At 38.6% G+C, this 25,845-nt stretch overlaps 1 protein-coding gene across 1 annotated transcript; it reads left to right on the top strand.

Moving 5' to 3' along the window:
• The first annotated feature begins 14,324 nt into the window (after nucleotides 1–14,324).
• On the top strand, nucleotides 14,325–18,627 carry LOC104121117 (uncharacterized). The gene is made up of 9 exons (XM_009633015.4): nucleotides 14,325–14,781; nucleotides 15,023–15,209; nucleotides 15,362–15,495; nucleotides 15,598–15,710; nucleotides 15,816–16,062; nucleotides 16,911–17,066; nucleotides 17,374–17,453; nucleotides 17,570–17,619; nucleotides 18,105–18,627. Exons 1-9 carry the CDS (start codon nucleotides 14,326–14,328, stop codon nucleotides 18,251–18,253), a joined length of 1,572 nt encoding a protein of 523 aa, XP_009631310.3. The 5' UTR covers nucleotide 14,325; the 3' UTR covers nucleotides 18,254–18,627.
• The last annotated feature ends 7,218 nt before the right edge of the window (nucleotides 18,628–25,845 follow it).

The following is a 25,845-nucleotide window of genomic DNA, read 5'->3' as shown; positions in this document are numbered from 1 at the left end:
CCATCACGCTATCCTTGATTGTCACGCCAAGACGGTGATGTTGGCTATGCCAGGTCTACTGCGGCTAGAGTAGAGAGGTACCTTAGATCATGTTCCTAGTAGGGTTATCTCATTTCTAAAGGCTCAACGAATGGTTAAGAAGGGGGTGTGATATATATATCTGGCATATGTAAGGGATGTTAGTGCTGACACTCCTACCGTCGAGTCAGTTCCAGTAGTGAGGGATTATTCAGATATTTTTCCAGCGAATCTTTCGGGCATGCCGCCCGATAGAGATATCGACTTTAGCATTGATTTGTTACCGGGCACTCATCCCATTTCTATTCCACCATATCGTATGGCCCCAGTAGAGTTGAAAGAGTTAAAGGAACAGTTGCAAGAGTTTCTTGATAAGGGATTCATTTGGCCCAGTGTGTCGCCTTGGGGTGCTCATGTCTTGTTTGTAAAGAAGATGGATGGTTCTATGTGAATGTGTATTGATTATCGCCAGTTGAACAAGGTTACAGTGAAGAACATGTATCCATTGCCACGTATTGATGACCTATTTGATCAGCTTCAGGGTACCAGAGTGTTCTCTAAGATCAACTTGCGTTCAGGCTATCATCAGTTGAAGAATCGGGTGCCAGATATCCCGAGGACTACTTTTTGGACTCGGTATGGTCATTACGAGTTCCTTGTTATGTCTTTTGGGCTGACCAACACCCCAACAACATTCATGCACTTGATGAACTATGTATTTCAGTCCTATCTTGACTCTTTCATCATTGTGTTTATTGACGATATTTTGGTGTACTCCCAGAGTCGGGAGGATCATGAGCAGCACCTGAGGACTGTGCTTCATACCTTGAGAGAAAAGATGTTATATGCGAAATTTTTAAAGTGTGAATTCTGGCTAGATTAAGTGGAATTTTAGGTCATGTAGTATCGAGTGAGGGGATCAAGGTAGATCTAAAGAAGATCGAAGCAGTGTAGAGTTGGCCGAAACCATCCTCGGCTATGGAGATCCGGAGCTTCCTTGTCTTGGCGAGGTATTATCGTCGATTTGTAGAGGGTTTCTCGTCTATTACAATACCTATGACTAGATTGACCTAGAAGGGTGCTCCGTTCAGGTGGACCGAAGAGTGTGAGGAGAACTTCCAAAAGCTCAAGACTGCTTTGACGATAGCCCCAGTGTTGGTGTTGCCTACTGATTCGGGGTCCTATACGGTGTATTGTGATGCGTCACGCATTGGTCTCGGCGCATTGTTGATGCAGGATGGTAGGGTGATTTCCTATGCGTCTAGACAGCTAAAGGTGCATGAGAAGAACTATCTTGTCCATGACCTCGAGTTAGCAGCTATTGTTCATGCCTTGAAGATTTGGTAGCACTATTTTTATGGTGTCCCTTGTGAGGTCTACACCGATCACCGGAGTCTACAGCATATGTTTAAATAGAAAGATATTAACTTGCAACAGCGGAGATGGTTGGAGCTGCTTAAGGATTATGATATTACCATTCTATACCTTCTCGGGAAGGTCAATGTGGTGGCCGATGCCTTGAGTCAGAAGGCGGAGAGTTTGGACAGTTTAGCATATCTACCATTAGGAGAGAGGCCTTTAGCCTTGGATGTTTAGGCCTTGGCCAACCAGTTTGTTAGATTGGATGTTTCCGAGCCTAGCAGAGTTTTGGCTTATGTGATTTCTCAGTCTTCTCTTTATGATCGTATTAGAGAGCGTCAGTATGATGACCCCCATCTGCTTGTCCTTAAGGACACAGTTCATCATGGTGATGCGAAGGAAGTCACTATCAGAGATGATAGTGTGTTACGGATGCAGGGCAGGCTATGTGTGCCCAATGTAGATGGCTTGTGTGAGTTGATTCTCCTGGAGTCTCACAGTTCGCGGTACTCCATTCATCCAGGTGCCGCGAAGATGTATCAAGACTTGAGGCAGCACTATTGGTGGAGACAGATGAAGAAGGACATAGTGGAATATGTAGCTTGGTACCTAAATTATCAGCAGTTGAAGTATGAGCATCAACGGCCAGGTGGATTGCTTCAGAAGCTAGAGATTCCGGAGTAGATCACTATGGATTTTGTTTTTGGGCTCCCATTGAGTTAGAGAAAGTTCGATGCAGTTTGGGTGATTGTGGATAGATTGACCAAGTCAGCTCATTTCATTCCTATGGTTACTACTTGCTCTTCGCAGCAGCTGGCTCAGGTCTACATTCGCGAGATTGTTAGGCTTTATGGCGTGCCGGTATCTATCATCTATGACCGAGGTACGCATTTTACATCGCAGTTTTGGAGAGTCGTACAGACGGGTGGAGTTGAGTATAGCATTTCACCCTCAGACAAACGGACAGTCTGAGCGCACTATTCAGATATTTGAGAATATGCTTCGTGCGTGTGTGATGGATTTTGGGGGTTCTTGGGGTCAGTTCTTGCCCCTTGCGGAGTTTGCCTACAATAACAATTATCAGTTGAGCATACAGATAGCCCCATATGAGGCTTTATATGGTAGGAGGTGCCGGTCTCCAATGGGTTGGTTTGAGCTGGGCGAGGCTAGGCTATTGGGTACAGACTTGGTTCAGGATGCTTTGGAAAAGGTTAAATTGATTCAGGATCGACTTCGTACAACCCAATCAAGGAAAAAGCATTATGCGGATCGGAAGGTTTGCGTCATTGCATTCATGATTGGGGAGCGGGTCTTGCTCTGGGTTTTGCCCATGAAGGGTGCTATGAGGTTCGGGAGGAAGGGCAAGTTGAGCCCTAGATATATCGGGCCTTTTGAGATTCTTGAGAGGGTTGGAGATGTGTCTTACAGACTTGCACTACCACCTAGTCTCTCTGCAGTTCATCCAGTGTTCCATGTTTTCATGCTTCGGAAGTAACACAGCGATCTGTCTCTTGTGTTAGATTTCAGCTCAGTCCAGTTGGACAAGGATCTATCCTATGTTGAGGAGCCACTGGCCATTTTGGACAGGCAGGTTCGAAAGTTGAGGTTAAAGAACATCGCTTCAGTGAAGGTTCAGTGGAGGGGTTATCCAGTCGAGGAGGCGACTTGGGAGACCGAGCATGACATGCGCAACCGTTATCCTCATCTTTTCACCATTCAGGTATGTCTCTATACTCGTTAGAGGACCAACGTTTATTTTAAGAGGGGGAGGATATAACGACCCGACCGGCCATTTTAAGATAATTAGCTCCAAACCCCTATTTTTTGCTCCCTCTATTTCATTTTGTGGTTACGTGACTTGCCGGGAGGGTTGGTTTTTGGTTTTGGAGTGAAACGAGACACGTAGTCCCTAAAATGGAAGTTTAAGTCGTAGGAATTGACCGTAGTTAGAATTGTATGAAGACAACTCTGAAATGGAGTTTTGAAGGTTCCAATAGCTATGTATGGTGATTTTGGTCTTAGGAGCGTGTTCGAATGTTGATTTGGAGGTCAGTATGTCATTTCAACGTTATTTGGCGAAGTTAGCAAAATTGGATGATTTTCGGAAAGTTTGATCGAGAGTGGACATTTTGATATCATGGTCAGATTCTGATTTCGGAAGTTAGAGTAGGTCCTTAATGTCAATTGTGACTTGTGTGCAAAATTTGAGGTCAATCGGACTTGATTTGATAGGTTTCAGCATCAGATGTAGAAGTTAGAAGTTCTAAAGTTCATTAGGCTTGAATCAATGTGCAATTCATATTTTAGCGTTGTTTGATGTGATTTAAAGGCTCGACTAAGTCCGTATGATGTTTTAGGACTTGTTGGTATATTCAGACAGGGTCCCGGTGGCCCCGGGTGTGATTCGGATTTGAATCCGGAACAAAATTGGACTTGGTGCATTGCTGAAGCTTGGTAGTGTCTGGTGCAATCACACATGCGCACATTGGGCTGCAGGTGCGGCACCACAGAAGTGGCTTTTGAGTTGCAGGTGTGGCACCGCAAAAGCATTTCTTGAGCTGCAGAAGCAGTTTGTAGCCTGCCCAGCTAGACCGCAGATGCGGTCAAAGTTCCGCAGAAGCAAAAAGGCCAGGAAGGCCTGGTGATCACAGAAGCGGAGACTTTCCATAGAGGCATAAGCGCATATGCGGATGTCCCTTCGTAGAAGCACAGGTGCGCTTAGGGTGCCGCAGAATCGAGTTTTGATGTCCTAAGTGATGGCCACACCTGCGATGAAAATTCCGTAGGTGCGGAGCCGTAAATGCGGCTAAGGACTCACAAAAGCGAAAGTGCTGGGAAGAAGGTTTAAAATTGAGGGTTTGCCATTTTCTTCATATTTTGAGATATAAAGCTCGAATTGAGGCGAACGTTTGAGAGATTTTCAAAGAAAATATTTGGGTAGGGATTCTTGACTCATTTTTGATTAATTTCTACTAATATATCATTAATTTCTTCATATAATTAAGGTACCGTCTCGTAGTCCCAAAAGTGAATATGCAACAGGGGCGCTCCCGAGGTACTGCCTCGTAGTTCCAAAAGAAAATACACAACATGGGCACTCCCGAGGTACCGCCTCGTAGTCCCAAAAATAAATATGCAATAGATAACCAATGGGACAATGAAATTTATAGCAAGGAATCCTACAGTTAAAGACTGAATACAAAATCAAGGAAGTAGGTAATCCAACTAAGAATGTTGTACAAATTGCAAGTAAGAGATAAGACACATAGACATGCGACGTTAGGCTAAACATGATAACTATACATACTAGGGTAACTCAGTTAAGGAATTAAAAAGAAAACTACTCAGCAAGAACCGGATTTTTAACATTTCACCCGAGTACGTACTCGTCACCTCGCATACACGGCCTTCACGTATTGCAAATACTATAATAGTACTAAAACCTAAGGGGAGTTTCCCCCATACAAGGTTAGACAAGTCACTTACTGGGTATCGTGTTGGTGTACTCATACTACACTTCTGCACATGTCTTTGTGTAGATCCATATGCATCTTACCAGCCCTGATATTAGTACGCTACGTTGCCATTTGGAGACTTAAAGGTATACTTTCCCGCGACCGCAGGCCTCGGAGTCCCCTTCTATTCCGTTCTCCTCTTATTTCTTTATATTTTGATAGACAGTGATGCATAGGATTATTCAGTACTATACTTAAAGCTTGTGACCTATATCTCACCAGGTTTTGGGATTTTATGTATTGAGTTTTGGTAGATTCCTTTTATGAAATTATTGGGATGTTCAAGTTTTAATCTCTTATCTAATGTTTCTGCATATTGTTTAGGCTTACCTAATCTTAGAGACTATGTGCCATCACAATACCATACGAATGGAAATTGGAGTTGTGACAATACCCTACAACAATTCATGGCAAATCCGCCTCCCTTCCCGCCGCAAATTCCTTTCCACCTACCCACTTATGTATCTCCACCACTCCCTCTAAACCAAGACTCAATGTCATGGATAGAATAGGGTCTTTGGAGACATGTGACCTTCTTCCCTATGAATATCAATGGCCAATAAGTATGGATTGTTCTTCAAAATCCGAACTTCCTAGCCCAATTCATCTCCAAACGAACGAATCTTGCCATGGAGAACTACATCAACCACATGTGAATGGCCAACATACTCGACCCACTAGCCCTCGCTATGGCTTCAGCACTATTTCACAACATGCAAGCTCACTGGAATCTTCCATACCACTTCAATCCACTCAACAACATGAACCTAATCTACCAAATTCCATATTTCACGCTCGAGGAGCAAGTAATGAAAAAGCTCATTTTCTTCCCATGGCAACCTATCCCCCAGCATCACCCAATACCACTAGACATCCATCACCAACAACCACCCCCTCCCAACGAACCAGAACAAGAGGAACAAAAGATGTAAGACAAGCTAATAGAGGAAATAATAGTTCCTCACCACAGGGGATCGTTCACCGAAATTTCAAGCATCAGAGAAGCATCACTCAAGCTATTTCAAGAGATGGAGGACAGGAAATACATATTCAAATGCCCAGTAGCCCTCTTCAAATGCTCTATAACAATATGTACTCTACTTTTGGAAGCAACAGGGAATTTTGCAGTGGTACAGAGTCCATCGCTGAGGAGAGACACCCAAATACTGCAGGAAGATCAACCACCCCTACCTAGCTCAAATGTATAGTCCTATCAATTCAGTCGTCTGTAATATCCGTGGTGCAAATAATGAAGATTTTAAGAGACATTTTAGGGAGCTTCTCCACACTCACAACCCTTGCATGGTTGCCCTGCTGGAAACAAAAATGGCTAACCATGTAGAGATTAGGGATACTTTTCACTTCACTGACATACTGGAAGTCCCTGCTATTGGACTTGCTGGAGGAATCGTCATTCTTTGGTTCGGGAATCTTGTCACCGTTAAGCTAATTAACAAAGCATACCAGGAAATCCACGCCATGCAGCAGGTACACCCTGATCACACCCATTGGCTCCTTAGTATTTTTTACGCTAGCACTTATATTAATATTCGTAATAATCTTTAATAACCTCCGATCCATAGCTTCCAACTATTCTGGACCATGGCTACTGGGAGGGGACTTTAATGAGGTCCTGTCCCAAGATGATAAGTGGGGTGGTAGACCTAATAACACTAACCGTATTTTTAATTTTTTGTCTTGTGTCAACACTGCCAACTAATGGATCTAGGTTATAAAGGGGCTAAGTACACTTGCACGAATTCTAGGGTTAGAACTAATGGATTAATTTTAGAGAGGCTTGACAGATATCTAGCTAATGACCAATGGGTAGAACAATATCCTGATGCCACAGTAACTCACTTACCTAGAACACATTCCGACCATGTCCCTCTCCTTCTAAATATTATTAGGAGAATCCCTCAACCCGGTATCAAACCCTTCTAAATCACATCTTTGAAAATTTAGTAAATAATAGCTAGTATAGAAAACCTTTAATGGAAGCTACTGAAACCTTCCGGCTTCAAGCTTGCGAATGGGAAAAAGCAACTTTTGGTAATACCAATAAAAAGAAGCGACATGTTCTGGCCAGAATTAAAGGAATTCAGGCCTCCCCGTGTTACCCTACTAGCATGTTTCTACAGCTTTTAGAAAAAGACCTCATTAACGAATACCATAACCTGCTTAGAATTGAGGAAGATTACTGGAAAATTAGATCTTGCATTAATTTGATTAATGATGGTGACGCTAACAAAAAGTATTTTCACATTAGCGTCGCCAATCGACGACGAACTAACAATATTGCCTATTTTAAAACTAGTGAGGTTTCCTGGATAACTGACCCGCAACAAATTCTAAATCATACCTTAAACCATTTCCAAAACGCATTCACCACCGAGCACATAATAACTTCGTGGAAAAATATTCTCGACTCTTTCACTAGCTTTGACAATATTGACCTCACTTCACTACATCGTCCTCTGCAAGACTATGAGATTGTGAGTGCTATATTTTCCTTTAAACCATTAAAGCACCTGGCCCAGACGGCATCCACCATTTTTTTTCTACCAAAAATATTGGCACCTTGTAAAATACTCGGTCATATCTTACTTCCATAAAATATTCAAAACCCTCTCCATTCCTGAAAACTTTAACTCAAGCCACATTTGCCTAATTCCCAAATTTCAGAATGCTAATAACCTTAACAACTTTCGACCTATAGGTTTATGTAACACTATCTATAAATTCATCACAAAAATCATTGTCAATAGGATAAAATCTTTTTTGGATTAGCTTATTAGTCCCTACAAATCTAGCTTCACAAAAGGAAGACCCACTAGTGACAATGCTATCATCATTCAAGAAATCATGAACCATTTCCAAAAACTTAGAGGGCGTCGGGGAAAACGCCTCTTGAAAATTGATCTCGTTAAAGCGTTTGATAGACTAGAATGGTCCTTTATCTATCGATCCCTTCATTTTTTCAAATTCCCCTGTGCATAACCAAGCTTATTATGAGATGTATCGGTACCTTTAAAATTGCAATCCTAGTCAATGTCTCTAAGACAGAGTTTTTCAATCCTATTAGAGGCATTAGACAAGGAGACCCAATGTCCCCTTACCTTTTCATACTATGTATGAAGCTTCTCTCTAAATACATTTGCCACCAGGTCAACTTAGTCAATCAGCGCCACCCCTCTCTCATCTATTTTATGTAGATGACCTCACCCTAGCAGCAAGTGCCAATGTTAAATCAGTTCAGATGACCTCATCTTTTTGGCATTTTTTAGCCAACTTTCGGGTCAAAATATTAACTCTAGTAAGTCCAAAATAATTTTTCTAAAATCGTGAGTCTCATACCCGAAACCATTTTGCTAATATTCTCAATATCAATATAAATAATAGCTTTGGGAAGCACTTAAGACTCCCAATCCTCCCTCGAAAACCAAAATTTTATTATCTCCAGTACATCATCGACAACATGAATTCCAGGCTTGCCGGATGGAAAACAAACTTTCTATCCATTGCTGGTAGAACAACACTGGCCAAGTCCACTCTTAACTCCCTCCCAAATCACTCCATGCAATATATCCTACTTCCCACATCAACCCTAAAAAATATCGGCAAGATCCAATGTGACTTTATATGGGGCACCACAACAACTAGAAAGAAAATTCAGTATGTTAAGTGGGATATTATTACTCAGTCTAAGCAAGACGGAGGTCTAGGTATCAAAAAAGAAAAGGACAAAAACCTAGCATTACTCTCCAGCTTATCTAGGCGCCTCTTCTCCAATCCAAACTCTACCAGGGCCACCACTCTTATTCGTAAATATAGCCATAAAAGGAACCCCGCATCCCACTCATTTATCTAGTCCAATATCATAACGGGATGGAAGTACTGCTCAGAGGGTCTTTCATTGATAATTGGGCTAGGAAATATTAGTTGTTGGTCATCGGCATGGATTCCCAACCTCCCTCCACTCAGCTCCCTTATCCCTGGACCTCTAACCCAACAAGATTCTACCGTTAAAGTAAAAGATCTTTGGGATAATAATCGATGGTATCTCTCAAAGCTTTCATTTCACCTACCTCTACACATCACCCAAAAAATCCACTCTATCAACATCTCAGAATTACAGGGTGCAAAAGATATACCGGTTTGGGCTCTTATGTCCAATGGCTCTGTTACCACCAAACAAGCCTACAAACCTATCTCCTCACGGAACCATATTAGTTATAGATTCCACTGAATCTGGAAGTTAATGTCACGACCCAAAATCCATTAAAGGTCATGATGGCGCCAGACACCGCTGTAAGACAATCCAAAAATAAATACTTAATTTGGTTCACAGAGTAAATATATATATATATTTAACAATTTCAACATAGGACAACCCAAAACACCCTAAAATCCGGTGTCACAAGTGCATGAGTCTCAACTAGGAATGTAATATAAAGTACAACATCTGTCCGAAATATAAATTCGGACAAGAGAAATATAAATACTCTGAAGGAGACTCTGCTGGCTGCAGACTCGTAACGTGAATGCAGCTTGTCTAATTCCCCATAATAACCGCGCCTCTGCGCCCACAAGGCCACTAGACATAGATGCACCTGTAAAAAAATGTGCAGCAAGTGTAGTATGAGCATGTAAATCAACGCGTACCCAGTAAGTATCCCACCTAACCTCGAAAAAGTAGTGACGAGGGGTCGACTTCGATACTTACTATGGGCTATAAATAAAATATCAATGATATAATTAAGCATGGATTACGTAGAACGGTTGTAAGCTCAATATCATGAAATAAGTAAACAATTCTTTTGTTCATAAGTAATTTCCAAATTTATTTTCGGCATTTAACATTTTTGTATCTCGGGCCAATGAAAGCAATATCAATTATTATCAATTCCAAAAAAATATATCTTGCGCAAATCATGCCGAGGTCGTATGGCCCGATTCAATATAATATTTAAACTGTGCACTGCCAAGGGTCAAACGGCACGAACTATAGATGCATCTATCTGCTACCGAGGCGTTCAGCCCGCTCCACAAAAGAGAGAAAAAATACATTAAACAACCAATTCAAGATTTATTAAGGGGAAAATATTCCAAGAATTTCAAATTCCCATTTAACGGTCAAGTAAATAAAGTTTAACCTTTTTAAAAATTCCTTTATCGAGTTTTTAAATATTTTAAATAATTAAATTAACAAGTAGGGCGCAACATCGCAAGTACAACATGATATGGGTCCTAGACTACCTAGACATAAGTATAATAGTAGCTACGCACGGACTCTCATCACCTCGTGCGTACGTAGCCCCCACAAATAGAAGCACATAATAATTTGATTCACCTATGGGGTTAATTCCCTCTTACAATGTTAGAAAGGAGACGTACCTCGCTCCGAAATTTTACAACCGGCTCCCAAGCCCTTCCAACAACTCAAGCTGATGCCCAACGCTCCAAAAATAGTCAATAAATGTGCAAACCCATAAATATATACTCTAATACTCATTATAATTCAATTTACAACAATTTCCAACTCTGTTTGAAAAAGTCGATAAAATCACCCTCGGGCCCACGTGCCCGGATTCCGAAAACTTTACGAAGATAAACATTACCCATAGAATCATGAACCCAAATATATGATTTATTCTCAATTCCATGCCCAAATTTGTGGTCAAAATCCAAAAATACCAATTTCTAAGTTTTCTACCAAAATCCCAAATTTCTACTAATTTTCCATGAATTTCAATATTAAATATCTATATATAATCCAAGTATGTAACTTGAAATAGGTGGAAATCACTTAACTTGACATAGATGATGAAACTCTCCCTTTCAAGAGCTCCAAAAATCACCCAACCAAATGAAACATGGAGGAAAATGGCCAAATCCAGTGTTTAAAACTTCACTGCCCAGGTTCGCTCTTCTTCGCGATCGCGGAAATACCATCGCGATCGCAAAGGCCAAAGAAACACTGCCTCCAAATTTCTTCTTCGCATTCGCGACACTCTGATCGTGTTCACGAAGGCCAACTGCCCAGACCCCTCGCGTTCGCATTCCCTTCTATGCGTTCGCGTAGGCTAAATGGCCTTAGGCCCATCTCCTCCCTTTCTTCTTCGCGTTCGCATCGCCTTGGCCGCGTTCGCGAAGGCTTCCCCAGCTCTTGCCTCGCGTTCAAGTCCACTTGCTCATATTCGCAAAGGCCAACCCCAGTAGCCTTACAAATTTCCTCTACGCGAACGCAGGACTTCCTTCGCGTTCGCGAAGAAGGACACCAGACACCAGCAACAACAATCCAAAACAGCCCGAAATGATCTGAAACACACCCGAGGTCCACGGGACCCCGTCCAAATCACACAAACCAGTCCCATTACATAACACAGACCTGCTTGAGGTCTGAAATCACATCAAACAATATCAAAATTATGAATCGCACCCCAATTCAAACTTAATTAACTTTAGAACTTCAAACTTCTACATTCGATGCCAAAACCCAGCAAATCACGTCCGATTGACTTCAAATTTTGCACACAAGTCACATTCGACATTACGGACCTACTCCAACTCCCGAAATTATATTCCGACCCCGATATCAAAAAGTACACTCCCGGCAAACTTCTCATAAACATTCAGATTTCTAACTTCCGCCAAATGATCCCAAAATGACCTACGGGCCTCCGAATCAACTTTCGGACGCACTCCCAATACCAGAATCATCATACGGAGCTATTCCCAGACTCGGAATCCCAAATGGATATCGATAACATTGAAATACACTTCAACCCAAATTTATAAAATTCTGCCAAAATGCCAACTTCTACAATAGACGCCGAAACGCTCCCGGGTCATCCAAAAGCTGATCTGAATATACACCCAAGTCCAATATCATCATACGAACCTGTTAGAACCTTCAAATCCCAGTTCCGAGGTCATTTACTCAAAAATCACACTTTAGTAAATTCCTCCAACTTAAGGCTTCCGAAATTCAAATTCTCTTTCCAAATCAACTTCGAACTTCTCGAAATTCAATTCCGACCATGCATACAAGTCATAATACCTGAAGTGAAGCTGCTCATAGCCTCAAACTGCCGAACGACGCGTTATAGCTCAAAATAACCGGTCGGGTCGTTACAGTTAAATACTCTTAACAAGATTAAATTTTTCTTATGGTAATGCTCCCATAACCGCCTACCCACAAATTCCTATCTATATCATATAGGCTTGAATATCGTTACTATCTGTTAAATATGTAAAGGAGCTGACGAATCATTAACCCACATACTCTTTGAATGCCCAATATCCAGGTCCTTTTGGGAGGAAGTAAGCCCACAAAACCAAGTTCTGGACTACAACTCTGACGACTGTCTTATTAAACTCAAAGACTGGACCATTAATGTGGACCATCTAAATCTCATTTGGAATGAATTCTTCCCGTTTTCCATTTGGCACCTATGGTTGAACATAAATAGCAATCATTTTAACAAGCTATGTAATCTTCTTGCCCTAAATTGTGTGACTATGCGTTGTATGGAATATAAATACACCATTATGTCTCCTACTAACAACATCAACACCTCCCCAATAACGGTAAAATGGAGCCCTCATTGTCAACTGAGCTAAAACTCAACATTGACGGGATGTTCAAAGGCATCTAAAAAAGGCTGATTGGTGGAATATTCCGAGATAAATCTAAAAATTGGATCCTGGGCTACAAAATGCCTGCTTATGGTTACACCCCTACCTACATGGAACTCCCTGCGCTAAAAAGTGGACTTATAATAGCAAAATATCATAATTTTCATAGCTTAGAAATTGAAACTGATGCTATTGAAATACCTCAACTGCTTTCCCATAACAACTATTCTCTCTACTCTAACCTTGTTAATGAGTGCAGGTTGTTACTGAAGGATCTGGAGAATCCAATGATCCGGCACATTTCCGTGAGGGGAACAGACTTGCGTATAATTTGGCAAAGGAAGGATCCAAGAAATCAAGCAATACTCCCTTATCAACAATGTTCCATCCACCGAATATTTTTTGGAAGTTGCTACAGGAGGACAAAGCTGGAGCATCTACTACTAGATTAGTATCTACCAATGTATAGCCGAACTTAGAAACTCTAATAATTTTTGTAATATTGCTAGCAGCCCCTAATGAGGCATCACCTCTATGTAATGCTACTACTTAATTATTAATATAATTTTCATCGTTCTAGCCAAAAAAAAATAAAAAAAGACTCAAAAAATTTTTCTTCATCGAACCCTCCCTTTGAGTTCGACCGCCAATGGTCCGTAATAAGTACGTTTTAGGGTTTAAAGTTTAGGGAATATGGTACTTTATAGCTTTTTGTTATTCGTTTTCTTGCTTTTTGTTTTTGGTTCCTTCCAATTAATTGCAGTGGAATACTAATGCAGTCTAATAAAGCCAAATTATTGTAACAACCGGTCAGTTATGGTAATGATGGAGTTTCATAAAGTTGTTTAGCTTTTTACATGGCTTTTTTCAAATGAAACTGGAATAGTGGTCATAAAGGGTCACAATAAGATTCATGATTTGAAGTTACTTTTGACAAAAAGGAATCTTTTTTATTTTTAGAATGCACTTAACCATAAGTATACCATTAAAACTTTTCTTCTATTAAAAAACAACAACAAATCCGGTACCCGACAAGTGAGGTATGAAGAGGATAAAGTATGCGCAAACTTTACCCTTACCTTGTGAAGGTAAAGATGTTATTTCTGATTGATTCCCGACTGCAGTTAGTAGATCGAGAGGTCGTTCCGCCCCTTGTCCCCGAATATGAGGAATATGTTCTCATAGAATCTTGCTCCAATCTGACCTAGCTGGCGAGCGCTCAAGAATCTTCTATTAAAAAAATTAAATCTAAAAATAATTGAATTTATGTTACATAACCGATCGTGATAACAATTTACATTTTTAGTACAAATTAACTGCTTATTTCAAGTTACCAGTCAATACTTATAAACTATTGCTAGTAATTGGTTTTTAAATAACTTAATTTACATTATCATCACATAGAACTTAAATTTGTACTCGAATTTTAAATAACATGATTATCTAATTTAGAGTTTAAAATTGCTATTAACTTTTAAGTAGCGTGATTATAGAAAAAAATGTGTACATTATCCTCACATAGAATTTAAATTCAAATTAGATTACCATGTTTTGTGACTTTATCCCGAAGCCCAATTTTAATGATTAAAGTCTTCAAACTTTTCATAACCATATATAGAGCTTGGTCAAAAGGGAGAAACTAAAATTATTGTATTATCCGAACTTTATATACGTCGTTATAAATCTTTAACTTTATGCTTCACGTTTGCAAAAAAATTTGTTAGTAGTAAAGGAGTGAATCACGCCTCACGTGGTGGGAGAGTGAAACGCTTATAAATAGATCCATAGTAGAATGAATAACCAAGAAACATTCTTTACCAAAGTCTTTTTTCAATATTATATGAAGATGAAGAATCAACTTTTCCTATTCCAATGGCTTCTTTTATTGATCTTTTCAAGAACATCAATTTCTGTAAAACCTCATAAAATCCCAAGGCTTACACCACTTCTTGAAAATATACTTAGGGATTCTAATACCCTTTCTTCTTCTTCTTCTTTTACTCTACCAAAAGCGTTTGAGACTTATTACTATACACAAACACTTGATCACTTCAATTATGGACCTAAAAGTTATTCCACTTTTAAGCAAAGATACATAATTAATTCTAACTATTGGGGTGGTTCTAATTCAAACTCCCCAATTTTTGCTTATCTTGGTGCTGAATCTTCCATTGATAGTGATCCTCTTGGTATTGGATTTCTCACTGATTTTGCCCCTCGTTTTAAGGCTCTTCTTGTTTACATTGAGGTAAGTTTAATTTATCCATCTAAACCACAACTGTGCTCACGGGTTCGAGCCATGAAAACAACCATTAGGGTAGACTTTATTGTCAAATTTCTTGATAAAACTAATGTTTTGTCAAATCTGAATTAGTCGGGTTAGGTTAATGAGTTTCAGATATTAGATGGTTAAACCAAAAAGAAATTAAAGACTTATGATTTGGAGGTTCTTTAATTTTTGCTAAAAAATTTTGCATAAAATTTTTCAGCATAGGTATTATGGAAAATCAATACCATTTGGAACAATGGAAGAAGCTCTAAAAGATGAAGATAGAAGAGGTTATTTCAATTCAGCACAAGCTATAGCTGATTATGCAGAACTTCTACTGCATGTTAAAGAAAAATTCTCAGCACAAAATTCTCCGATAATCGTCATTGGAGGATCCTATGGAGGAAGTAAGAAATAAAAAATCATCCCTTCTTCCCTTTTTTGGTTTTTTTAGTTTTAGGTAATGTAAAGTTGGAGTTTTATTAAAACCCTTTCTCTCTTTTTTGTTTTTGTGTTTTCGTTTTTCTTGTTTTTTTTTTTCTTTTTGTGAAATTTTCAGTGCTTGCTTCGTGGTTTCGAATGAAGTATCCTCATATAGCTCTTGGTGCTCTAGCTTCATCAGCTCCTATTCTTTATTTTGATGACATCACTCCACAAAATGGTTATTATTCGATTGTGACGAAGGATTTTAAAGTAAGAAAATCATTAATTTAATTTATAAATCAGATATTTTATTATCTTATTTAAGTTTTCCTTTGTTCTAACTAACTAAGTTAAACTCCACAATTATTTCAGGAAGTGAGTAAGACTTGCTACCGAACTATACGAAAATCATGGTCTATAATTGACAAGATTGCTTCTAGAAACAATGGACTCTCCTATCTCAGTCGGAAATTCAAGACTTGCTCGTAATCTTTAATTTCTTTTTCTTTTATATATTTCAAAAAAAATCTCTCTTTTTTCCCCCACCTATCTTTATTCAATTTAATTAATCTTGATTTCTTGGAGTTCAGGCACTTGAATAGTTCTTCTGAGTTGAAGGATTATTTGGATTCAATATATGCAACAGCAGCTCAGTATAACAAGCCACCAACATATCCAGTGACAGTGGTTTGTGGAGGGATTGATGGTGCACACAAAGGAAGTCATGTTCTTGATCGTATTCATGCTGGAATTGTTGCATCTCAAGGGAATTTAACTTGTTACAACACAAATTTTTATAATCAACCTAGTGAAACCAGCATGGGATGGAGATGGCAAGTAAGTACATATTAAAAACTTCCTCAACTTTGGTTAGCGATAATAGCACAATGTTTAATGCGTGGATTCAAGGCAGACCACGGGATCAAATTCTAATGCAAATAAAAGCCTAATATTTAAGTGAAGAATTGATGGAAAGATGAACATGGCATTTAGGGGACTGGATTCAATATTTTGACACGCCACATAAATATTATATATGTGAACAATTAATAATTTTCCGACAAATTTTAACTTTTGAACCAATATTTTTAAAGGTGGAATTAGTGTTAGATGTTTGTCCAGATTTTCTTATTATAATTGGTTTTCTTATTTCATGAAGGAAAGGACAACATATTTTTCATAATTGGGTTTTTCTTTTCCTAGAAGGAAAATATAATTCTTGCATATTTGGCTAGTTCCTTTTTATGTAGGAAAAGATTTGGAGTTCTATAAATTGAAGTTCCGTTCTTCTCACTCAGTAACATCCACAATATAGCCATATGGGTTTGAGAGTCGTGTTTAGGGGGAGAACTTAACGGGACAATTGTTAGTGTATCACTTGTGTTTGCCTATTCGTGAGGTTATTCTCTCGATATTTTGTACTTACTTTTATTATAGCGGATTGCTCATCTCCGCCCGTGGACGTAGGTCAATTGGCCGAACCACGTTAAATATTTTTGTCTCTTTTGGTATATTTCTTTTTTGTTGTCTGATTTATTATCGTTGAAGATTTGCTTTACTAGCTTCCGCATGATACCTGACCTTTTTCGGTCATAACAATTAGTTCAAGAACTTATACCGAATTTTCAACAGATATTTTGAAGAAAATATAATTTAGAAATTAATAGCTAGATTTGTTTTTTCAGACATGCAGTGAGATGGTGATGCCTATAGGGCGAGGCAAAAATGATACAATGTTCTATTCAGCTCCTTTTAATTTGGATGAGTTCATAGACGCATGCAAGAGTAACTATGGTGTCTCCCCTCGTCCACACTGGATCACAACTTATTATGGTGGACATGTATACTTCTCATCCTCTAAATTTACTTCAATTTACAACTTTTCCTTATTATATATGGTTTGTCATTTTACTTTTCCCTTATGCATTAGATATTTAGACTCGGAGTAACAATACGGTTGTCTCCATATGATTGAGCCGTGGAATATCCTCCACATACTGATCCTCGTGTAAAGATAAGCTGTCTACATCATATCATTTGTGGTGTGGTACTTCACGAGCTCTGTGTAAACACAAGATATTTTATGCACCGAATTGTCTTTTTTTTATGTATTACCAAATAACTAAGCTTACATGAGTGAATTTGCAGGATGTCAAATTAATTCTTCATAGGTTTGCTAGCAACATCATTTTCTCTAATGGGCTAAGAGATCCTTACAGTAGTGCAGGGTACGTACTTGACAAAGTTTTTTCCTTTTCCTATTTGGTGACATATGTTAAATTGTTGACCTAATTCATGTTGTATGTCTTGCATTAATATTTCTTTGTCTGCTTTTCTTTTTTAGGGTTTTGCAAGACATATCTCATAGTCTACGAGCTGTCCACACGCGTAACGGTATGCCATTATTACTTTCCAAACAAACTGTACTAATAAAGGAGCTCATGTTGTATGTTATCATAGAATAGGAAATATTAGTAAAGACATCAACATCAACCATAAATATTACAAATTTGTTGCTTATAGTACTTATCCATAATATTTGTCTTTCAAAATTTTTCTTAAGAAAAACATTCAATAGATCCGGACATACGAGATATTTTTCTAAACTACTTTTATCTCTCTTTATATATCTCACTTAGTTAACAATGTACTACATAAACATTAAGTATATATAGATTTAAATAATTGTTGATAAACACCTTCTTATTTTCTAAAATATCAAATATTTTGAGACCCATTCAATTTGCCAAGACAACTGATATTGGGAACAAAAACTGTACCAACTCGAGCTAATACGATGGATTTAATTTTTTTGTTCTCTAGAATGGACTTGTGAATTCTTCTTAATTCTTTTCATTTCCTTTTATTTATTTTTGTAGGTTCCCATTGTCTAGACATTCTTACTAGCAAGCCAACTGATCCAGATTGGTTAACCATGCAAAGGAAAACAGAGGTTGAAATCATTGAAGGATGGATAACAAAGTACTATGCTGATCTCAACGCCCTCAAATATGGCAAAATGCCCTAAACAATTAGTCCATTTATTATTTCTTCCGGAATATAATGAAAAAAAATAATGTTCTCATTTCTCTTGAGTTATTAATGTACTTGTTTGAAACAGACGGAAGAAAACAAGTATATATATATATATATATATATATATATATATATATATATATATATATTATTAGATCAAAATACAATGATGCTCACGAGGGTTGTCAATCGCACGCTCAACTCTACCACTCAAGTATTTCAAAAGATGACCCCAAAAATATATAGCAACCCACTGAGAACATCATTTTGTTGGTTGGTTTTACTTTCTCAACTACGTATGCAGTTCAAACTCTTGTGCTCTCTCATCAACTTTCAGATTATACAAGAATGGGAAAAATTTTACTAGTGTTTTCTGGGACCCGATTATCATTTTCTGGCATTTCTTTTTTTCGTGATATAAAGACGTAGATTAATTATTTTACGTTATGAAAGTTAGTTTTATAACTTTTTATGATAAATTAAAAGTTTGCTCGGATGTCCATCCGTAAAATTATCCTTAAGAACCGACCAAACTCTTTTTAGTAGCCTCACAAGAGTTGGTATATTCTATCAAACAAAAACGATAAGGTGAATTTTATTAGAAGGTTAACGTTTTGCACATATGCTTAGTGAAAACCAATAAAAGATTGTGCTAACTTGAAAAAAGGAAAAAGACAAATGACTTACATTATGAACAAACAATAAAGTCCAACGTAATAGCTAATGACAAGGCCAAACACCGCCCAACTTATCGTATTAAGGAGCAAGTTCTTTAGGCTTGCAAACGTCAGTTCCCACATTGGACCTATATAAAGAAATCATTTTTGAGTTTCAGTACCTCAACATATAACGTAACGTGCCAAATATTGTAATTTTTAGTCAGCAGTCGTAGAAGATGCTATTTGTCAAAATTTTCCCTAAAGATTTAGATTTTCAGTTATTTGTAAAACATAGACCTGGACCGTATTGGCTAGAAGCCTGCAAATGACCCGTTTCATCGTCTACTTCCTTAATCTCCCCTTCTGTGTAACCTATTGCAGAAGAAAACCGTTGAAAATGTTGAGGCTTAAGAGATTTTGTTAGCAACGAAAAATGTGATGAAATTGAGGAATTTGTGTTAGGGTTTTTTCGTTAGTTAAAATTATTGATCTCTGATGAAAATAAAATGTAATCTGTTGCAATGAAGACTCATATACCCACTACTCGACACCAAATCAGGGATGTATCAAAGTTAATACCGATGGTAGTTACATCAGAGAAAACAACAAAGCAGGTATAGGAGGCATCGTAAGGAATAGCAACGGTGATCTTATTATGGCCATTTTGAAGGCTGTCCAGTGTGATAACAATAATACTGCGGACAGAGGCGGACTCAAGATTTGAGCGCGACGGGTGCACCACCAACCTTTAATATGCCAATAATTAACAATAAAATTTTGTGTGCAGTTCTTTAAGAAACTAATAAGTATGGCAACTTATCCACAATATATAAATAATCTAAAATTTTTAAAGAGAAAAAGCACTAAGCAAAGAGTGAAAGATTACTTTGCAAAATAAGTGCTATAGGAAGTAATGTTGATAGAAATGGTGTCGCTTGGCACTGCTTCTTTAATTTTTCTTATTATATATATATATATATATATATATATATAGGTAAGTAATATGCAAAAATAAACATTGCTATCAATGTTTTGTTATAAAATATTTTGACAAAACTGATTTACTAGGTCTGTATTGAAACCTTCAATTTTGAAGTAAGAGGCCAAGGTTTCGAAACCTACAAGGTTAAAAGGACATAAACTATCATGGAATCCAAAAATGTAAAAGAAAACAAAAGAAGAAAGAAAAAAATGCTAATTTTGCTTGAACTAGGCTTCGAACACTAGACTGAATGGTAAGGAAAGTTGGAAGGATGCTTAAACAAGCAGCTCAACCACTGCTGCCATCCAGCTTTTGTTTTTCAGGGGGCCCAAGTAAATTATTTAAGGGGTCCTATCTGGATATACAGTACACATAAAATCTATATATACACTTTTTTTGTCGAAGCTAACGGGTTCCGGTGACCCCTCTAATGACCATGTAGGTCCGCCTCTGACTGCAGAGGCTCTAGCTGCTGAGTTTGGAATGAAATGGTGCAAGCTACAAGGCTACACTAATTTTATCCTCGAACTCGATTCTATGGTGATTGCAAATATGTTGATAAATAGGGACACCAACAATCTGAAAATCAAACAAACGATTGATAGAATGCTGCAGACTATTCAACAGGACAATGTAAGAGTTAAGCATTGTTACAGAGAAGGCAACTAAGTTGCAGACTGTCTTGCGAAACTGGCCTCTACCTCGGGTAATAGCATGACTATCAACTCATATCAACAACTTCCTACATTGATAAAGGCTATTTCCTCTTGGATAAGTGGCAAATGCCAAGTATCATAACCAAATTCGACAAAGCTAATTTTTTTGTCAGCTAGAGTTGTATCCTTCGATTTTCCCAGAGGGAGAACCCCCTTCTGTATATTTCTCCTCTAGTTCTTTTTTTTAATTTTGTTATTTGTTTTGGGTGATGAAATCACCAAGTTGTATTTTATGAGGTTAGGCCTAGCCCCCCTCACTGATCCTTTTTTAATACAACTATGCCCAGCCCAAAAAAAAAAAAAAAGAACCGGCCTAGTATGTTTTTTTTAATTAATTCATCCACCCACGCTTTCATCTCCTATGGTATTGGGGGATTTGCCATGGACCCCTACCATGTATATTATCTAAACACTGATAATAAAACAGGAGGGGGGACATTAAGCCTGACCTCCATTCTAAAAACATCGCAACATGCCATATGACATCTTGTTAGAATTATTGATCTAAGATTTAAAAGCAGTTGCATAAAATACATGGTAGATAAATGACCTATTGTCACTTGAACCACACTTTGGCTAGTATTCAAGGTGGATCATAGTTCCAAGTTGTGTGCTTCTTTGCCCTTCTTCTGAATGAAAGAAACTACAATTTGTTTATTCTTAGAGGGCCCCTAGCTTCTTTAGGGAGTTCACGTTCTTGAAAGAAAATACTTGAGTTTTGGATGGTTGTGGCAAATTTTGCTAGTACATCTGCGACCTCATTTCCTTCTCTATAACATGTAAACTTGTGAAAAATCGACACCCCTCGCAAGTTAGAGGGGGATACAACTCCCAACTTGGACAACAGCCCATGATGAACACTCCCTGTAAGTGGCTTGGTAAATAGATCAGCCAATTAAGCGGTGGTAGGGATATGGTGCAGCTGAATAGCTCCATCGGTGAGCTTAGTGCGAACGAAATGAAAATCCACTTTGATATGTTTAGTGCGCTCATGGAACACAGAATTGCGAGCAATGTGAATAGCTGCCTGGTTATCACAGAAAACAGGAACAGGAGAAGAAACTAAAGCATTAAGATCATCTAGTAAACGAGTGAGCCAAGCAAACTCAGCAACAACTTTGCTAACAACCCTGTACTCTGCCTCTGCTGAAGAAAGAGAAACAGCAGGTTGTTTCTTGGACTTCCAACCAATGAGGGAACCACCAAGAAAAATGCTAAACCCAGTCACAGATCTCCTAGTATCAGGGCAAGCAGCCCAATCACTATCACAATATGCAGTTAAGGACATATCAGAAGAAGCTTAAAAAAAATATACCTGAATCAGAGGTGCCCTTCAAATAACGAAGGAGATGAAGGGCAACATCCATATGGGGAACCCTTGGGGATTGAAGAAACTGGTTCAGGTGCTGGACTGCAAAGCATAAATCAGGCCTAGTATGTGTGAAAAAATTCAGCTTGCCAATCAAACTCCTGAATTGTTCAGGTTTGTGCAGCAACTCACCAACATTAGCTTTAAGATTTTGATTCAAGTCCAAGGGACAAACAACAGGGGTAACCTCAGAACAATTATATTCTTGGATAACATCAGATATAAACTTGTGTTGATGAAGAAGCAAACCATAAGGAAAGGAAGCCACTTCAATCGTAAGAAAATAATTGAGGATACCTAAGTCCTTGATTTTAAATTGGTCATCCAAAACCACTTTTAATGCAAGAATCTCAGCCTCATCATCACTAGTCAAGATAATTTCATCAACATAAACCGCTAACAAGACAATAGAAGAAGCAGACTTCTTAAAAAATAAAGAGTAATCAATTAAAGAGTGTGTATACCCCCTAGTGTCAAAAGTAAGAGACAATTTGGCATACCACTGCCTAGAAGCCTGCCTGAGACCATAGAGAGACTTTTGAATTTTACACACCAAAGAACTAGAAAGACAAGAAGCATAATCAACGGACAGCCCAGGAGGCAACTTCATGTATACCTCCTCATCCAAGTCACCATGTGTTATGACCCAAAAGGTCATCTTATGTTTTAGAACTCGAATATTCTCTTAAGCCTTTAAAATCTTATTTTTATCCTTTTCGATTTGCGTGCACAGTCCGGGCATGTTTCCGGAAAGCTTTTATGTTAAAAATTGATAAAAATAAGAATTTATGCCTTAAAAGTTAATTTTAGTTGACTTCGGTCAACACTCTTGGTAAACGGGTCCAGATCTGTATTTTGATGGTCCCGATGGGTCCGTATCGAATTATGGGACCTGAGCGTATGCCCGGAATCAAATTCGGAGGTCCCTAGCTCAAGTTATCAATTTTTGATGAAAATTAAAAGTCTGAAAATTTATTGTTTTTAAGAATTGATTGATGTTTGGCATTGTTAGTGCCAGGTCTGTATTCTAGTTCTGGAGCCCAGTACAGGTTCATTATGATATTTAAGACTTGTCTGTGAAATTTGGTGAGAAATGAAGTTGATTTGACGTGATTGGGACGTCCAATTGAGAAGATATGAATTTTAAAGTGTTCTTGAGAATTTTATTAGATTTGGTACTAAATTCGTAGTTCTAGGTATTATTTTGGCAATTTGATCGCGCGAGAAAGTTCATATGATATTTTTAGACTTGTGTGCATGTTTGGTTTGGAGCCCCGAGGGCTCGGGTGAGTTTCGGATAAGGCACGGGATGTTTTGGACTTAGAAAATCTGGTATTTTGCTGCAGTAGGTGTTCTGGCATGTCCTTCTTCGCGTTCGCGAAGGTACTCTTGCGAACGCGAAGATTAAACTAGGCAGCTAGAATTTTCTTCTTCGCAAACGCGAAGGCTTGGCAGCCGGTATCCTTCGCGAACGCGACAGTGGCCTCGCAAACGCGATGCACACTGTCGCCCAGTGCATAAAACAGAATCAAACACGGGTTTAATCCTTTTTTCAATATTTTTCAAGAACCAAATGGGTAGAGGCAATTTTCAAGAGTCATTTTCTTCCCCAAAGTGTTGGTAAGTGATTCTAAACCATTTTCTTTCAATTACCCATTACATTTCTTGAATTATCAACCTAAAATCTAGAGTTTTCATGGTAGAATTAGGGGTTAGGGTAGAAACTAGGAATTTCGGAAATTTGGAGTTTTAGACCTCAACTTGAGGTCGGATTCCAAAACCAATTATATATTCGGGCTCGGGGGTGAATGGGTAAATGGATTTTGGTCCGAACCTCGGATTTTGACCAAGATGGCCCTGGATCGATTTTTCGACTTTTGGAGGAAAATTTGGGGAATTTAATTTATGCAATATAATTGATTTCTTTAGCAATATTTAAAATTATTGAGTCATTTTTGAATAGATACGAGTGGTTTGGAGGTGAATTCCAAAGGAAAACCGTGATTGAGAATTAAATGGCCTTCGGAGCGAGGTAAGTGTCGTGTCTAACTTTGGCTTGAGAGAATAGGTATTATGTGTTTATTTGCTACGTGTTTGGTTGTTAAATATGATGTATATGTGAGGTGACGAGTATCTATGCATTATTGTCGAGTCATAGCATGCGAGTGAAATTATATTCTTGTCTATTTTGTAGCCTTAAATTCTACTATCCATTCTTAGCGGGTTATTTGAAATGTTTGGTGACTTATATCTGGTTTTACTGAGATTTGGTAACTTTCGAATATTGATTCAAGGTTGCGGTTACATTGTGCTATTGATTATGGTTAAAATACTGGTTTCTTTGTGATACTTCTATCTATCCGTTGTTATTGATACTGTGATTTGTGAGGAGGAGTGTAAAGCACGAAGGGTGATGCCGTGCATGCATTATTTATATTGTGAGGAAGAGTGTAAAGCACGAAGGGTGATGCCGTGTATATTATGAGAGTAAAATCACGAAGGGTGATGCCATATATATTATGAGAGTAAAAGCACGAAGGGTGATGCCGTGTCGTTCTATTTATTTATTTGGTGAGGTTAAGAGTAAAAGCACGAAGGGTGATGTCGTTCCGTTCTATTTATTTATTTGGTAAGGTTGAGAGTAAAAACATGAAGGGTGATGCCGTGCAGTTTTCCTTTGATGTTTTACTTGCTCAATTTGTATAAGGATTTTCGGTTTAATTCTGTCTTTTTATTATTCTCACTCTTTATATTGTATTCCCCCACTGTATGTCCTATTCTCATTATTTTTGCGTTATTTCTTTATTTACTGTTGTTGCCATTACCATGATTATATTGTTCAGGTTATATGTTGGTGTCTTGTCCTAGCCTCGTCACTACTTCGCCGAGGTTAGGCTCGACAGTTACCAGTACATAGGGTCGGTTGTACTGATGCTGCACTCTACACTTTCTATGCAAATTTTGGAACCGGCTCGGGTTGATCGAGATTTTTCTATTGGTCCGCTGTCCGGAGACTCAAGGTAGATCTGTCGGCATTCACAAACCTTAAAGTCCCCATCTATCCTTTATGCCCTACTGTTTTCTTTCATTCAGACAGTTGTATTTCTTTCGGACTATTACTTATAGTAAATTCTAGAATGCTCGTGAATTGTGACTCCAGATCCGGGTGGAAGTAATTAATACAGTTTTCTAATATTCTACACTTATTATATTTTATCTTAGTTAATTATTGTTATTTACTAAATGGAAATAAGAAATTGGTTTAATGATTCTCTAACGTTGGCTTGCCTAGCAAGTGAAATGTTAGGCGCCATCACGGTCCCGTCGGTGGAAAATTTCAGGTCGTGACAGTTGGTATCAGAGCACTAGGTTGCCTAGGTCTCACGATTCACGAGCAAGCTTAGTAGAGTCTGGAGGATCGGTACGGAGACGTCTGTGCTTATCTTCTAGAGGCTATAAAGTTTAGGAACAAGTTTCACTTCTATTCTTCTTTGTCGTGCAATTTTGCTTTCTCAATACTAATTTAACTCTTCTACTCTTATTCTCTCGTAGATGGCGAGGATACGTACCGCTTCCTCAGCTGAGCAGCAGCTAGAGCCTCCAGTGGAAGCTCCTACGCAGGGCAGAGGTCGAGGCTGAGGCCGTGCCAGAGGCCGAGGCAGGGGCAGGGCTCAGCCTAGAGCCCGAGCAGCAGCCCCAGCAGTAAAGCCTCAGATAGATCTAGATGAGGAGATTCCAGCCCAGACTATTCCTGTCGGACCAGCTCAGGTTCCGGAGGGGTTCATTGCTACCCCAGTACTTCAGGGCGCTTTGGTCCATTTAGTGGGCCTTATGGAGAGTGTGGCCCAGACCAGTGAA

The sequence above is a fragment of the Nicotiana tomentosiformis genome, chromosome 11 (assembly GCF_000390325.3).
Source record: "Nicotiana tomentosiformis chromosome 11, ASM39032v3, whole genome shotgun sequence".
In the NCBI taxonomy this organism is placed as follows: Eukaryota; Viridiplantae; Streptophyta; class Magnoliopsida; order Solanales; family Solanaceae; genus Nicotiana; species Nicotiana tomentosiformis.
The sequence above is the reverse complement of the archived record's forward strand: the minus strand, read 5'-3'. Positions and strand labels throughout refer to the sequence as shown.

What these genes read in the sequence shown, in the direction of transcription:
- LOC104121117 (XM_009633015.4), top strand. Translation starts at nt 14,326, where the DNA reads ATGAATAACCAAGAAACATTCTTTACCAAAGTCTTTTTTCAATATTAT. An exon ending in TGGAGGATCCTATGGAGGAA is followed by an intron (nt 15,210 to 15,361) that starts GTAAGAAATAAA and finishes TGAAATTTTCAG; the next exon opens with TGCTTGCTTCGTGGTTTCGA. An exon ending in TTGTGACGAAGGATTTTAAA is followed by an intron (nt 15,496 to 15,597) that starts GTAAGAAAATCA and finishes CAATTATTTCAG; the next exon opens with GAAGTGAGTAAGACTTGCTA.